This window comes from Scomber japonicus, chromosome 11, assembly GCF_027409825.1.
Source record: "Scomber japonicus isolate fScoJap1 chromosome 11, fScoJap1.pri, whole genome shotgun sequence".
Taxonomy (NCBI): Eukaryota; Metazoa; Chordata; class Actinopteri; order Scombriformes; family Scombridae; genus Scomber; species Scomber japonicus.
This window is the reverse complement of record NC_070588.1, coordinates 4293396-4309909: the sequence shown is the minus strand read 5'-3', so window position 1 is coordinate 4309909 and position 16514 is coordinate 4293396. Positions and strand designations below refer to the sequence as shown.

At 37.1% G+C, this 16514-nt stretch overlaps 2 protein-coding genes across 2 annotated transcripts in view; both read right to left on the bottom strand.

The window, feature by feature from the left end:
• Positions 1-519: 519 nt before the first annotated feature.
• On the bottom strand, positions 520-3980 carry slc10a2 (solute carrier family 10 member 2). Its single transcript, XM_053328200.1, has 6 exons — positions 3583-3980; positions 2943-3061; positions 2625-2713; positions 2345-2520; positions 2043-2200; positions 520-713 (listed from the first exon to the last, which is right to left on the bottom strand). The coding sequence occupies exons 1-6, from the start codon at positions 3978-3980 to the stop codon at positions 520-522; spliced, it is 1134 nt and encodes a 377-aa protein (XP_053184175.1).
• A 12446-nt stretch (positions 3981-16426) lies between these two features.
• The window catches only part of gtpbp8 (GTP binding protein 8 (putative)), a 13415-nt gene continuing 13327 nt past the window's right edge, over positions 16427-16514 (bottom strand). The window contains exon 8 of the mRNA XM_053328195.1: positions 16427-16514. This exon is cut by the window's right edge and continues 161 nt beyond it. The gene's annotated coding sequence lies outside the window, so the exon portion shown is untranslated.

The window sequence follows — 16514 nt, the reverse complement described above, 5'->3', positions numbered from 1 at the left end:
ATCTTCTGACTAAGGGCCAAAGCAATGGTTATATTGACCATTTATAATTTCATTTTTCAGTACTTATAATAGCTATAATAGCATTGCTTTGAAATTGGAAACAGTGACATAAGCTTATAACATATATTATAACATATTTATATGCAATTTCCCATTCATCTTTTGAGCATGAAAAAAATCTGCATTTGAATATACATAAATAGTATTCAACATGTAGTTTGAATTGTTGAAACTAAATACACAGATCAAGTTGTATTAAATAATTATATAAAACATATACTGATATAATACAAGTCTACATTTTTTGCCACTTGTCCCTGCTGAAGTCAATTTTTGTTTGCACTATAGGGAAGACACTGGGAACCCCCTTTTCTTGTAAAACCTTCAGTAATTTGAGAGTAGAACAGGACCTGTAGTACACACTTCCGGCCTCTAGAGTGCAGTGTTTTCCCCAGTAGTGCTGTGGTCCTGGATGTTCATACTGACAGTCCAAAGTCTGTGGTTTTCAGGGCTGTAATCTCACAGCTCGGTGTTCTTGCTAATGTACTTACTCTTCTCTTCATTGTTCATGTTCTCATCCAATTCAAAGGCACTGTTTTCCATTCCATAGGGCTTCTCTTTTACTGTTTCATCGATGCTATCTTCAATTGCTGGACACTCACTGTCTTCCTCAGATGAAACACGAAGACATTTCTTTTTATAAACTTGGTAAGCTGTGAGGAAAAAAAAGCAGAGAATAAGAAAAACTGATCAGTTATCTCTACATACATCTTTAAAACAGCATTAAAGTCATCTAGGATTTAGTGCATAAACAATTTGCCTGTCATGTATGGCTTGTCTTGTTCTGCCTGTTTTGATTCAGTCTTTTTGGGTCTTGTTTTGGTCTCAGCTAATATATTTCCACCAGATCAACCTGTGCAATTTTGGGGAAAAATACAAGCTGGAAAAGTTTTAAAGGTATAAGGAATATTGCAACAGTTGTTTACACAAAAAGTTGCTTTTTATTAAAGTTTCTACTTCCACCGCCGTCTTATAGACCAGTGACTCAGTCAGCTGAGTCATTTTTAATGTGCTGACTGGAATGGTTTCCCTTTCATTGCACTGAGGAACAGAATCTAATATATTCACTTCTGGTTGTGGGTTGATCCTTGACTTATACATATATGTGATTTATACAACTTCTTATCACATATTTTACTATCATTAACCTTGAGCACTGTCCTTGGATTGCAGCATCCCACTTTACACATAAAGGGATATAAGGATATTTAATGAATGAAAGGTCAAACCCTCCTAAGGATGGGCTGAATTTAATGATCTAAGAAAGAAGGAAGTCTGATCATGTTGGAGAATACCAAGGTCAAGAAAAAAACGCAAGACAGCAACATTTTCATACCAATATATTGCACCATATCCGATTCTCTAAATATTACTTTAAGGTCTACAGTGCAAGAAGTGAGAACAGACCAAATACATGTCCAGAAACATTCCACCAAGTACTGCTGCTTATGTCACCCTGTGTTTTATACTTATTGTAACTAACCTGTCTTATAATGTTTTAAATCTGTTTCGTGATCTTGATTTTAGGCTGCCAACTCACACCTGGCCAGGGACAACAGATGAAAACTATCCTTTGAGCTAATTCTGGCATATTTACAGATATGTTTATTAATATGCATTGTCCCTGACAAATAAACTAATAAAATAAATTTAAAAAATAAAGACAGAGCAGAAAGGCAAAGATCAAGATCTCACAATGCAGACCTAACTTTTCCGTATTTGTTGATCAGGCATATTTTCTTTCTTGAATTATACCTTATATATAGTACAAGAAGCTGATATTCCTGACATAAATGTGCCAATGGGATACATTAGATAATAATAAAGAGTATTTAAGGGCATTTGTTTGTCAGCAAAATAGCTTAACTCTCTATTTATACAAATACTGACATATCCAGGTTCTCTCCAGGTCAAACTTCTTGTCCATTAGTAATGAAATAATTTAGTTTTCGATTAAATCACAAAGTTGTCTGCCTGCTCACCTCCCACAGACATGACTGCCACCACTAGCTGGAAGATGCTGTAGATGAGGGGGAATGAAAACATGACCTCCAGCTCAGCAGGACTGAAAGACAGCTGGACGATGGTGCTGCACAACTGGGAGTTCTGGAAACCTGTCTCCAGTGCAATGGTTCGACACCTGAACGAAGCACGAAACGATACAAACCAACATCGTGAGTAGGTAAATATATTAGCAAGTGTATTGATTGGTGCAGTTGTAGTTTCATGACTTCAAAATAACCTTAAACCACATGCCAACGTCAATGCAATGTTGTAACCTTACCTTTCCCAAGGTTGGCCTGTAAAGCGAGCCATGAAGAACCCAAGGCCAAAACCAATGAAGGGGTAGATAGTTCCAATAATCCAAAGGGCGGGGTCAATATCCCAAGAAGACTGGTAGAGAATTCCTCCAACCACAGCGATAATGATAATGAGACCAAACCCTGCAATGGACCCAATCTGTGCACAGAAGACACATTATGAGAAACTCCGCCTGGGTCGTCATTTGATAAGGGAATGTCAGTGTAAGTGATCTCTTATCAGATTCACATAAACATTCCTACCTTGAGGATCTTTTTAGCTATGGCGGGCCACCTGCGCTTGACATACATTCCCACAGCAATTGGGACAAGAAGGGCAGCAAGAGTGATACCTGGGGACACATAAAGGTTGCATCATCACTATCGATTTCGGTCATAATGTAATAAACCTGCATACTACTGTGATTTATGTCATCATATAATACACCTGCATATTGCTTTTGGATACAGCACAAGAAAAAGTGGATGTGTGGAAGCCACTAAAATAAACCACTTGTAAGAAAGACACAATTATAAAATAGGTTTGTCAAATTAAGGATCAGAAAAGGTTTGTCTACTTACCAATACTCTCATATGGGATCTGGATGGTTTCGCTAGAGACCCAGACGGAGGTGTAAATGAGTAGACAGAGAGGCATCATCCCCATGGCCAGGATAGAGGAACAGGCCGTCATACTGATGCTGAGAGGGGGAGAACATGAACAGTGTGTCAGTCAAACAAGCCTGAGTTGTTTGGGATAGTATCTGATTGGGGTTTTACCACATTGTCCCTATTTTTTGTCCATATACAAAGCAGTAACTTAGGTCTTGGAAAATGATTCCTTACATGGCTCCCACTTGTACCCAATGTTGGGAATTTACAACCCACATTGGAAACCATGTATGGGTATCACTAGCTCATGTTGGGCATTTGTAATCACTAAAAACTCAGCTGTGACATTGGTTTTCTACTTTATGCTGTGATATAGTGAAATAAATGCCAACCTAATCTCTAGAAATGTGGTTATTTACTATTTAACTGTGTGTCTTACAAATAAAAAGTGAGATTAAAAGTGTGTTTCTGCTGCTAAACAGTTAGTCAATTAACTAGAAAACCATCCACTGTTTATCAATTAGCCTTCCAGCATTTAATCATCTAACCATCACATCATTAACTAACATTAGATTATCCAATGAGCCTGTGGGCCCTGCTGGTTTCCTACCTGAGGTCCATGTCTCCATCCAGCCAGTAGCAGATGATATTAGAGCCAGAGCCTCCAGGACAGCAGCCCATAATGATGATGACAACAGCTTGCACAGGCAGCACATTGAAGGCGAGCGATAAGGCAAAGGCTGTGAAAGGCATGATGCCAAACTGGCAGAGGAAGCCGATGACGATGCCCCAGGGTCTCTTGATGTGGCCCAAAAGCTTGTCAGAGTCCACAGTGCAGCCCATGGAGAACATGACAAAAGCCAGCATGACGGTGAGCACTGTGCTCAACACCAGGCTGAGGATTGCATTGAAGTCACTTTCAGGAGCAAGGCAGTTTGGGCCTGAGCAGATTGTGGCAGTTGACTCGCAGGTCATAGGCACTGCAGAGGTTGCTTGGAAAATGGCCATTGTCAGGATTTGATGTCAGGAGACTGGAAGAAAGTTGCCTTTGGAGCTTGTGATTCTTAGGAGTAGATCCCAATTGACAACTCCAGTTGCTCCTGCTGTGATATCCAAGAGGATGATAGAGACAGAACTGCCCTGCTCACTGCCCTTTATGCCCAAATCCAATTGGGGCGGGAATATCAGGTGAAAGAAAAATAAAAAATTAACCATTATGTAATGTTTTATGGGGTCAGTGTTCAGAAGCACATGCATATAAAAAGAGAATCATTCTGAAATGTGATTGCGCAATGCCTCTACATTTTATTGTCCTCTTAAAACTTTATTGGACAGCTATGGAGCATCATCATCCTAGAAGATGCTCGCCGTCCTCAAGACAAGGTGCACAAGATATTTGCACAGTGACTATAAAAATTATCCCCTTCTCTGTTTTATAATTTTTTTAAACATTAAATGAAGATCAAAGAGTGGATAAGAAGTTTTCTGGCACAGATCAAAAGAAACACATTATAGTACATAGTTAAACCAAGTTTTTACGATTGACGTAAATGAAGTTAATTAGGCTATGATACTCAAAATGAATGATTAAATTTGACAAGATAGCTGATAAAAGTTACAAAAACAAGTAAAAAGAATTAGTATTTTACAACAGTACAAATTAGATCAGTAGAAAATGATAGATCATGGAAGGATATGCAAAAAAATGTCCAAAGCATTATATTATATTCATCAGAGAACAGGGAGGTCAGTCAGTGCACACAGCTGTAAAGTGAGAGGACATGCTGATTCAGCTACAGTTGATGCTACAGCTTGTGTTTATTTTCTTATTTTCTTAAGAATAATAAGGGAAAACTGAAGTGTCCAAACATGCAACGGTAATAAAGATTAAACCTTTCCACCTCACCACACAGCTGTCATTTCTGTAAAGGTGCATTTTGCTAAATATTGACTTGAAGGCAACACTTCCTTTTTTTCAGTTCATTTAGATCAGTTCCTGCTCTGGCTTTTTTCTTTTTTGGCTTTTAACAATAAAAAAGAATCTTAATTACATCCACCTTAATTCAATGTTGTAAAAGCAATAAAACATGAAAAGGTCACTGGGAGAATGGATATTATTTTATAAGCACTTTACGTCAACATGCTGCACATGCCAGGTGTGGAAACAATAAAAAAAGTTAAAGTGTGATCAAAATGTCTTTATCCAGGTTCTTTTTTTTTTTTTAAAGCTCTACAGCTGATGCTTATCCACTGTGACTCTGAGGCCAATACGTGCACCACATTTACAACAATTTGCATTTAAAATTTTCCTAAATATAAATTTTATTCTGCACTTGCAAAATTTGGTTGCTCTTACCTTCTCAGTCAGGGTCCCACTTACTTTTGTGTTTGTGCCTGTTTGGAAAGGGTAATGCTTAACTATAAAGTTAAAAGACAACCAGCCTGCACCAGCAAAGGAATGTGTTAAGCTAACATATAGTTGCATATATATATATTTATTTATATTTTTATGTAGTATCTGAAGAAATGAAGCACATTTAGGAACATTTTTCCAGCCATCAGTCAGTTGAAAAGCAGCCAGTTCTGGATTTTGTGGCTTAAACACATGCAATAAAACAGCAGGGTCATAATGAAGGCAATACTCTGTAAAACTGAATGCAGTCCAACGTGATAAATTGCAATCAGCAGACACTTTATAATATATATAAAATGTTATTGTTGCCACGGTGACAGATAGGTGCCAGCTCAATAATGATCACATTTGTGTTAAATTGTATGTTTTTAAGGCCAAGTTAAAAAAACCCCAAAAAGGCATTTAGGACCCTTATGGAGAGTAGTTGGGTCTTTGTTACCAGAGTTAAGCATGACTTATATGCAGTTTTCTTGTTGCAAGTTTTAACTGATATCCAATTATTTCAAATCTATCTGAATCTTTTAGGTTTATAACTTTCCATCCAAAATTCAAATTAATGTAAGAACATGGGGGGGGGGGGGGAATGGAAACTACTGGACTTCTACCTGTAATGTTTAAACTCTAACTTGTCAGTGTTTAAGCACACAGGCCTTGTTGAACAGACAATCATGACACCAAACAATCAGAAAGGTAATGTGACAAATGGATTTCACATAAAAAAAAAATCTAACAAAAGTCAAGAACTGAAGTCAATTCATTATAATAATAAGTCTTCTCAGCTATTCTTTGCAGGGAAGGAATATAGATGGAGGCAAAATCTGAATAAACCTGTTCTCAGCACACATTTCATTTGACCTCCCAAGCACAGTTTTAATGATAACCTTTTTAAAAGACTCCCTTACCATGAATGTGTGAATGTTGGATTCCTCCTGATGAGCAGTGTGTGAACGAGTAAATGTGATTTGTAATAAAAAAAACACTTTGAGTGGTCAAAAGACTAGAAACCAGCTGTATAAGTAGTCCATTTCCAGTACAGCAGCTCAGCCCCATTAATTATCCCAGTAAGTCAAAGCAAAGGAGCTGTTTTCATTGTTCCACCTGTGCTTCTCTACACCCAAGTTAAAATGTGTCCTGTGAAAAAGGTCAGGGGTCAAATCTGATAAGGAAACATTTGCTCCAACTGGGGTTAGCAAAGGTTAAATCAGGAAGCAAAACAGGGAGCAGAAGATAGAAGAAGAAGAGTATAGAGAGAAAGAGAAGAAGAGAAATACTGGTGATGGTCAACAAGCCAACACATCAGTCAAATCCACAATATGAAGAAGTCTACGTTGTTGTTAAGTTGATTGTGAAGAGAGCAGTAAAACTCATCAAAGAACACAACAGGAAACTAAAGATAAATATATTTTCAGCCTCTAAGAAGACACACAATGGTACGAAATAGGTTTTTAAATCTGCAGTAAAAAGAAACCCCAAAAAACTCATTTATTGAAGAAAATAATGATAAGAAATAATAATAATGATGTTTTTCAGCCTCCAAAATATGCATGGAAGAAAAGATTAATGCAAAAAGGATTTAAAGGGCCATTCCACTCAAAAGTATATTTATGCTTAATTTTTGCTCAGATTCAGTCCAATGCTTTATCTGCACTTTCATTCCTTCATTTGTCTTTGACTGGTGCATGTCATGTCTTTTCATCTTGTCTGATAATGTTTCTCTCTTTTTTTTATTTACATGTTTGAAATTAACTAACCAAATAAATACAATTAAAAGCAAATATGTGCAGAGTGTGATACTAAAATTGTTTTTTGTTCATATTAATCTGCTGCTAGTGGAAAGTACTTGCAAGCATGATTAGTGACATCACATTTAATTTGGCCTCTGAAGAAATATAAAGTGACTATAGACTAAACACATATAGTAGTAAAGAAAGAATATTAACAAATTCATAAACTCTGTATTTTCCAATGAGGGAGACAGAGTAGAAGTAATGTGAAGGGTTTTATCTTAGTAATGAGCTTTTTTTTTTTGTTAGACTGGTGAAGCTTTAAAGTTATGTATTTTTCTCCTCATTTTTCATGTTTTTCTGAAGTTTAACTACTGAACCATGAAGCCTCGTACTTTAATAAATCCATTGTGTGCTCTGAAGGTTTGAAGTTTAAATGTGAATTACAAACTGGAGATTTAACTTTAATCCTTCTGACTGTACCTGCAAAACCCCCAGAGGTACTTTAGTCAAATCTCACAGGTGCTTTATTTTATCATTCCCATTTTTTATTGACTTGACTTCCTGTTTCTGTTTTAATAAGTACTTTTATATATAAAAAAATTGAATGTATTGGTCAAAAGTAACCATTTCCACCTGTGTAGTTTTAATAGATGGAACTATTAATTGAATCCATATTTGCCATGAGTCCTTATTTAAAATATCACACACTATCAGGATGTTACAGGCACTTTGTGAGTCATGTTGAAGGCTTTGTGGAAATATTATACTTGTGTTAAAAGCTGAATGTATTTATTTCCATGTTATATATGTTATAATGTGCAAATTCACTGTAAATTAATATAATAATAATCTTTTTTTTGTTTCTCAGATGGCATTAATTACATAGCTAATGTTGTTGTAGGGGAAATGAGTTTTGCTATGCTGGTTGTTATGGTAACGGAGCATTAAGCTGTTTTTTATAGCAACGCCCTTTCATGAGTTCACATTCATATATAAGGCTCTATAATAATCATGGTCATAACAGTAAAATATGAAATAAAACATTTTTACTGTTTTTTTCCAGTAGTTTAGTTTAGTAGGTATCCTTGAAAGGTGTTGGATGAAGGTTACAATGAAGGTTACAATGAAGGTTAGAGTGTCAACAAAAACAAAGAAATAAGATAATAGATAAAAAAAAATGTTCACAGTGAAGCTCAAACATGTAAACCAGAAACATTTATGAGCAGGAGGAGGAGGAAGGGGCTGTAAGTGAGTCCAGCGTCAGTCACTACTGCTGAAACAAGACTTTGAGCACAGTTTTTTTCCACTTCCTGTAATCTTTACTGAACGGTCTTATTGCAGGAACACGTTGCTGATTTAACCTTTGTGTTTGGAGAACAGAGAACAGAACAAAGTCTCACAGCAGTTATGATCCATATTCACAGTCAGTCTGCTCACACCTCTCATAACTGCTTTTATTTGGGTTTTTACCAGTAGAAAGAAAAACAAAGATGGATATCAGTTCAAGGAGTCGACCTGTGGAATATACTTGGAAAATAACAGAAAATATGAAACACACTTCAAGATATTAAAAAAAAGATGATTAACAAATATAAAACTGAGGCATGCATTTTATTATATATAAGAACTTTGTAATGGATTATGTTATGTATAAGAACCTTGGTACTTCTGTGGATATATAATAATAATAATAATAATAATAATAATGCATTTTATTTAAAGGCGCCTTTCAAGGCACTCAAGGTCACCTTACAAGGCTCATATAACACAACAGCAGTACATTCGCACACACAGAAGTGCGAATGTCTGGTAGGAGAGAGTTCTATAGAATGTCTAGTAGGAGAGAGTTCCATAGAATGTCTGGTAGGAGAGAGTTCCATAGAATGTCTGGTAGGAGAGAGTTCCATAGAATGTCTGGTAGGAGAGGGTTCCATAGAATGTCTGGTAGGAGAGAGTTCCATAGAATGTCTGGTAGGAGAGAGTTCCATAGGATGTCTGGTAGGAGAGAGTTCCATAGAATGTCTGGTAGGAGAGAGTTCCATAGAATGTCTGGTAGGAGAGGGTTCCATAGAATGTCTGGTAGGAGAGAGTTCTATAGAATGTCTGGTAGGAGAGAGTTCCATAGGATGTCTGGTAGGAGAGAGTTCCATAGAATGTCTGGTAGGAGAGAGTTCCATAGGATGTCTGGTAGGAGAGAGTTCCATAGAATGTCTGGTAGGAGAGGGTTCCATAGAATGTCTGGTGGGAGAGAGTTCTATAGAATGTCTGGTAGGAGAGGGTTCCATAGAATGTCTGGTAGGAGAGAGTTCCATAGAATGTCTGGTAGGAGAGGGTTCCATAGAATGTCTGGTGGGAGAGAGTTCTATAGAATGTCTGGTAGGAGAGGGTTCCATAGAATGTCTGGTAGGAGAGGGTTCCATAGAATGTCTGGTAGGAGAGAGTTCCATAGAATGTCTGGTGGGAGAGAGTTCCATAGAATGTCTGGTAGGAGAGAGTTCCATAGGATGTCTGGTAGGAGAGAGTTCCATAGAATGTCTGGTAGGAGAGGGTTCCATAGAATGTCTGGTGGGAGAGAGTTCTATAGAATGTCTGGTAGGAGAGGGTTCCATAGAATGTCTGGTAGGAGAGAGTTCCATAGAATGTCTGGTAGGAGAGGGTTCCATAGAATGTCTGGTGGGAGAGAGTTCTATAGAATGTCTGGTAGGAGAGGGTTCCATAGAATGTCTGGTAGGAGAGGGTTCCATAGAATGTCTGGTAGGAGAGAGTTCTATAGAATGTCTGGTAGGAGAGGGTTCCATAGAATGTCTGGTGGGAGAGAGTTCCATAGAATGTCTGGTAGGAGAGAGTTATATAGAATGTCTGGCAGATCGGCTGAAAGCTCTTGACCCCATGGTGGTGGTTAAATTGGCAGATGGGGCAAAGAGCTGGTTGGCAGAGGAGGATCGGAGAGTTGGAGAAGGTGTGTAGATGTGAATAAGGTCAGAGAGATATGATGGTGCCAGATTGTGAAGGATCTTGAATGTGAGGAGTAGAATCTTATAACATGTATAAGGAAATATGAGTATATATGTATATTTTTACTGCATTATCAACTTCAACTATAACTGTTTATTTATGTCCCCAAAGGGTAATTTGTTTTGCAGCAAAACAGAAATAGACACATAAACACAACACACACTGGAGCACAGTAATAATGAGACAGAACCACAAATCAAAAGCAGGAAACATGTGAATTCCTTACATATAGCCAATTATTATAAATGTGTCTGTTTTATTGTTGTATGTATAATGGGATCTATTGATGCTAGGGTCGGTGTTATAAGCAAATGCTTCAGCCTACACCTTTATTTATTCATTTATTTATACTTGCCATACATGCATTTTATTATATATAAGAATGTTGTAATGGATTACATCATGTATAAGAACCTTGGTACTTCTGTGGATATATATAACCATGCATATATAAGGAAATATGAGTATATATGTGTGTATTTTCACTGTATTATATTATATATGTGAATTATCTATATAGCCAATTACTATTTTGTGTTTTTATGTACATAGAGATCTATTGAATTACTAATCTAAAGAAAGGGTCAGTGTTATAAGTAAATGCTTCAGCCTACACCTTTATTTATTCATTTATTTTTTACTTGTATTATTTTTCTCTTTTGGTTTGTCACTATTTCTAAAGGAGAACTACAGTAGGAACAAGGACTTTTGTTTATTTACTTTATTTATATATAACATGTGTTTTTGAGTTAAATGACCAAAATAAACTAAACTAAACTAAAATTTCATATCCCAAGTTTATTTAGCACATTTTTGCAAATTCTGCAAATTTCCCCATAGTGGGATTAGTAAAGGAATATTTTATTTTACTCATATATTCCTTTAAAAACCAAAGTGCTTTACAAAATAAAAGCATAAGGACATTTATGTGTAGCCTATATCAGATAGTTGATACTTATTTTTATTCACATTATGTCAATTTGATTCACTTTTCCAAACATTTTACAATTTTCCCAAAATGTTCTGCATTATTATTATGTTTTATTATTCCAGAAAAATGCATTTTAATTTCCTTTTCCTTTAATTTTCAATAATGATCTTCATGACAGGAAAACCTGGACGACGCAACTTGGATTTCCTTAATAACGAGCAAATCCTCACAATGACACGATTACACCAATATCTCTGAATGAAAGGTGGATTATTTATTAATTTTAAACCGATTCATCCCGTTTTTCTTGCAGGAGTTTCTCACCATTGCTCACATCTCATAAACCGTAAAGGCGTGTGCAGTATATAATTTAATATATGTGTATATGAGTGTTGCGGTATGAGGAGGGGTCAGTGAAATACTTATGGTAGCTCTTCAGAGAGACTCTTATCAGTCTTTATCTGCCCTGTCAACTTTTATCTGTTCTTCTTCATCTAACCTGTCCTTCATTTTTAGACTGCAGTAAAATTTTAAGTATCTTTTCGCTCCTGCTGTGTGAATGAACGGCGCGTGTTAAAGGTTTGCGTTACGTCATCGCGGCCGTTATCTCAGCTGATCTGATTCCCTGATAACCATCTCATCTTGATACGTCCACATTTCACACTTTGTTCTTGCAACGTTGTAAAACAAGGAAACTAAAGATAAGAGACTTTTTTTTTTTTTTTTTTGGGAAATCGTCCCAGTGGGTAACTCGCTTGTCTTTTATATAACAGGAGGACTCAGAGGAGAGAGAGAGAGAGAGAGAGAGAGAGAGAGAGAGAGAGAGAAGAAGAGGATACAAAGGGGTGGCCTTGACCCTTTCCCAACAAACTCCTATAAAACCTTTATGACAGTGTGTCTGCTGATCTGCTGATGTGCTGCTTTAACCATCGGCTCGCTGCTCTCTGCAGACCAGACTGAGCTCCTTATATTTATAAGAAGTGTTATTATTACTAATCATGCAGAAACTCTACTAATAACCCAGATTATTATTCTCAGCAGTTATTTTATAATTGACTGAATTAAATAAAGCTTTCCGTGTTGTTATTGTAATAATACTCATTTGAATTTGAAACATCTGGATGAATATCAGCCTACTACTAGAGACTAATAGGAAGAAGGGGATATGAATAAATAAAAAGAATCATTATTTTAAAATTAAGAATTATTTTGTTTTTGTGTCAGAAACATGGAAAGGTTCAATCGTTGTGAATCATTTATATTTGCAGTTCATTTTAAATTGGTAGATCTAAATATTAACAGTGGGAAATAGCAAATTAAGAAGCTTTCACTGAGTTATAGGATACATTAAAATGACTTTTGGTAAATATAAATATAAATAATAATGAAAAAAAATTAAAAAAAAGCCAATAAGATGTTTAAAAGTTTTAAAGATGAAAACCTTATAAGAAACACTTTAATTGACTTGTTTTATTTAATTTGTACTATCAAGATACAATATAAAGCATGATTACTGTAATATACAAAACATATGATGATAATAATAATATTTACACTAATTACACAAAGAGATTTGGTCATGTATACTTTTAACCCACATCCATAAAATACCAACAAACCTTTAACTGACTGAAAGTAATCTTCTATGACCCACTCTGTGCTCTCTCTGCCCAGCACCAAACAATAAACAAGCCAACACAGAGCCAGATATTCCCAGCAGGAAACAGAGGAGATTAAAGCAGAGAGAGAGAGAGAGAGAGAGAGAGAGAGAGAGAGAGAGAGAGAGAGAGAGAGAGAGAGAGAGAGAGAAAGAGACTCAGCTCCAGATGACTGTGAGCTGATCTGCAGCTGTACGTGTAAATAGGTAACAGATTAGCAGCAGGTCGGTCATAATAATACAACATTATACCTTCATAAGATGTCAGTGTTCACAGCTCGAGGGCAGATGATCAGTTATTGCAGGTTTAAAGGACAAGCGTGGAAGATTTAGAGGATCTAGTGGCAGATATGTAATATTCATAAGTATGTTTTAATTAGTGTATATAAACATCTGTGTTTTTGTTACGTTAGAATGAGCCTTTATATCTACATAGATCCACAGAGCAAGCCATGATGCACCACCATGTAGCTACAGTCTCACAGAGTTGTAGGGCTGAGTATCGATACTCTCCCATCAAACTACCTGTATACCTGCAATTGATCCTTTTTTGCACCCAGAGCTAGAAAACATGACTATTTGTATGAACTCAAACAATCAAACACAAGCTTTCTTCAGTTTAATGCAACATGTGATTGTCTGAAAGTCTTAATAATCTGATGACATTTGTGTAAAAATCTAACCATTTAGATGTGGAGTTCTGGTAAAAGTTAAAAAACAGTGTGAGTGCACAGACACATTTAAGCACAGGATAGCAAACAGGCGCAGCATGAGAGGAAATCAAGAGAGAGTGTAGGAGCTCAGGAAACACACTCACAGAGCAGTTGGTAAATGGCTCAGTAGACAACTCTATTAATCTGTAGTCTAGTCTAGTCTGTAGTCTTAGCCCAAATAATATGACTAATTAGTTTTTCCTGTAAACGTTTGGAAAAGCAGGAACCATATTATATTCAAGGACTAAACAATTATGTATTATCATTATTAGAAAGGGTAGTTTGCAGCCTTATTATTTCTAGAGTAATAGATTTCTTCAGTCTGATTGTCTATAAGAGTCATTCAGCCCTAAAGAGTATTTAGGAAGTCCAGCTCAACCTGCAGAGTCAGCAGTCTCTCACAGTGACAGCAGCATGTTGTTGCCACAGATCTTCCACCGCAGCTGCCGGCGAGATGACACGATGGCAGCCGCTGTTCCAACAGATGCCAGACATTTTGGAGGATGTCTTTCTAAAAAAAAAAAAAAAAAATCCAACCCGAGGAAGTGACTGTGACATGAAACTGACACTTCTGGTAGTAAAAAACAGCTGCAGGCGAGATGCAACCATCTGCTAAAGACCTGCAACATGCTGATAGGTCCCGCCGTTTGCCACATATGTCAGCCAACAGATTCAGAGAATACTAAATAAAAAGCTAAATATGCTGCAGTTATAATAATGAGAAGCATACTGAGCAATTTAAAGGTCGAGTATGTAAGATTTACTGGCATCTAGCAGAACGCCAGAAAGGGAAATATTCATAAGTACGTTTCAAACTTTCTGTCGTCCTCCTGGGTCAAATTGACCCCGTCTGTTTTGACTCTTCCTTCCCTTCCTTTCCTTCCTCCCTCCTTTCCGTCTTTTCTTCCTCCTTCCTTCCTTCCTCCCTCCTTTCCTTCCTTCCTCCCTCCTTTCCTTCATTCTTCCTCCCTCCTTCCTCCCTCCTTTCCTTCCTCCCTCCCTCCTTTCCTTCATTCTTCCTCCCTCCCTCCTTCCTTCTTTCCTCCCTCCCTCCTTCCTTCTTTCCTCCCTCCCTCCTCCCTCCTTTCCTTCCTTCCAGCCTTCCTCCCTATTGTCTCCCATATGAGGACATTATTTATTTCAAAAACTACTTCCTGTTCAAAGACAATACTTAGTTTTTGTACTTATCAGGTCCTACTTATCCCAAATATCTAGAATAAATTAAAAATGCATACCAAACAAAAGCGTGGGTCTCAGGAGGTTAAGGTCTCATTATAAACACAGGCACAGGTCCAGTGTTAGCTATTATATAACATAATATATAGATTAAGACTTAATTATGACACAAAACTAAAACTATTTCACCTGAGTGTCCTTTAACAGTCAGTGAGTCATTTGGGCATGTTCATCAGTTACCCAGCCATCCTCAATTAGTCATCAACCAACGAATCAGTAACTCTTGAATGTGTTAGTCAGATTGTAAACTATCAGCGAGAGCATGAAAAGACAGAATATTCAGTATGACAAATGAATTTAGCCTCCTGTAAACTTTTTAACTACTTGTTGATTATTGTTAGATTTCAGAAAGACATCCTGTCACAGCTAATAAACATGAAAAACCCTCCAGGAGAGATTACACAGTCAGTATAGTGAGGAAGCAAAGGGGGTTAGGTCTATTATACATGTTTACCACAACGTAAGACTGAAAATAAGACTACTCTAGCTCTAGCTTCTCCCTCTTTGGTAGTCATATTATTTTCAGTAACATTGTGAATTTCTAACATTTTTTAAGTGGAGGCTTTAAATTCTGCCTTTCCCTGCACTGTATATTATCTGTCATGTTTCTGTGTACATTTTAACTCATGCAAAATAAACTAAACTTTTTTTTTTTTTATTAAATATTACTCCAGGTCCATCTCATTTATTATTAATTGGCCCTTTTGAAACTGGATGACATCATTATACACATGATAGTATGAGGATGGTTATTCATCTTAGGTAGAGAAATACTTAGACCACAAACTTGTAGCTTGTTTTCAAAATTGTTAATGTGTTTTTTGCATTTATACAATAATGATAAATAAATATAAACACAGCAGTAGAAGGCAGCAGAATAATAAGAATAATAGGGTTTGAATCTGCTTTTAAATGCAGTAAAATTCGAGACAAGTCTGACCCACAGTAACTACATGAAGAACTTGACTGACCTGCACCTTCCACCTTATCCAGCACCTTTGGGTGAACTCGAACATAGACAGTGAGCCAGGTCTGATCACCCAGATTAAGCTCTAGTTCAATATTTTGTGACACTTTCCATCAGTCAACCTGTTTTACTGTCAGATCTCATTGATGCTTTTATGGCTGAATAGAAGTAAAGTAAGTAAGTAGTGTACCTGTTGTCCTCGAGGCAAAGAAGGAAGGGAGGAAGAAGGAAGGGAGGGAGGAAGGATAGATAGAAAGGAGGAATAAGAAAGGATAGAAAGGAGGGAGAAAGGAAGAAGGAAGGGAGGGAGGAAGGAAGGACGGAAGAAAGAAGGACGGAGGAAAGAAGGAAGGGAGGAAGGTAGGAGGGAGAGGGGGAGGAAAGAAGGAAGGGAGGAAGGAAAGGAAGAAATGAAGGAGGGATGAAAGAAGGAGGAAGGGAGGAAGGAAAGAAAGGAGGGAAGGAAAGATGGAGGGAGGGAGGAAGGAAGGAAGGAAGAAAGAAGGAAGGAAGGAAGGTAGGAGGGAGGGAGGAAACAAGGAAGGAGGGAGGGAGGGAGAAAGGAAAATAGGAAGGGCAGAAGGAAGGAAAGAAGGACAGAGGAAAGAAGGAAGAGAGGAAGGAAAGGAAGAAAGGAAGGAGGGAAGGAAAAAAAGAGGGAGGGAGGAAGGGAGGAAAGGAGGAAAGAAGGAACAGTCAAAACAGACGGGGGTTAAAGGACAAACAATCAAACCAACAAGTGTAGGTTTTACATTTTATTACAAATAAGTCTTTGATGTCATTATGTACAGAAGTAAAAGGCGTTTCTACAGTCAGACCTTTGCCCACATCCAGCTGTATTTAACACTTTACAACGTAGAGTTCTTTCAAATCATGAGTCCTT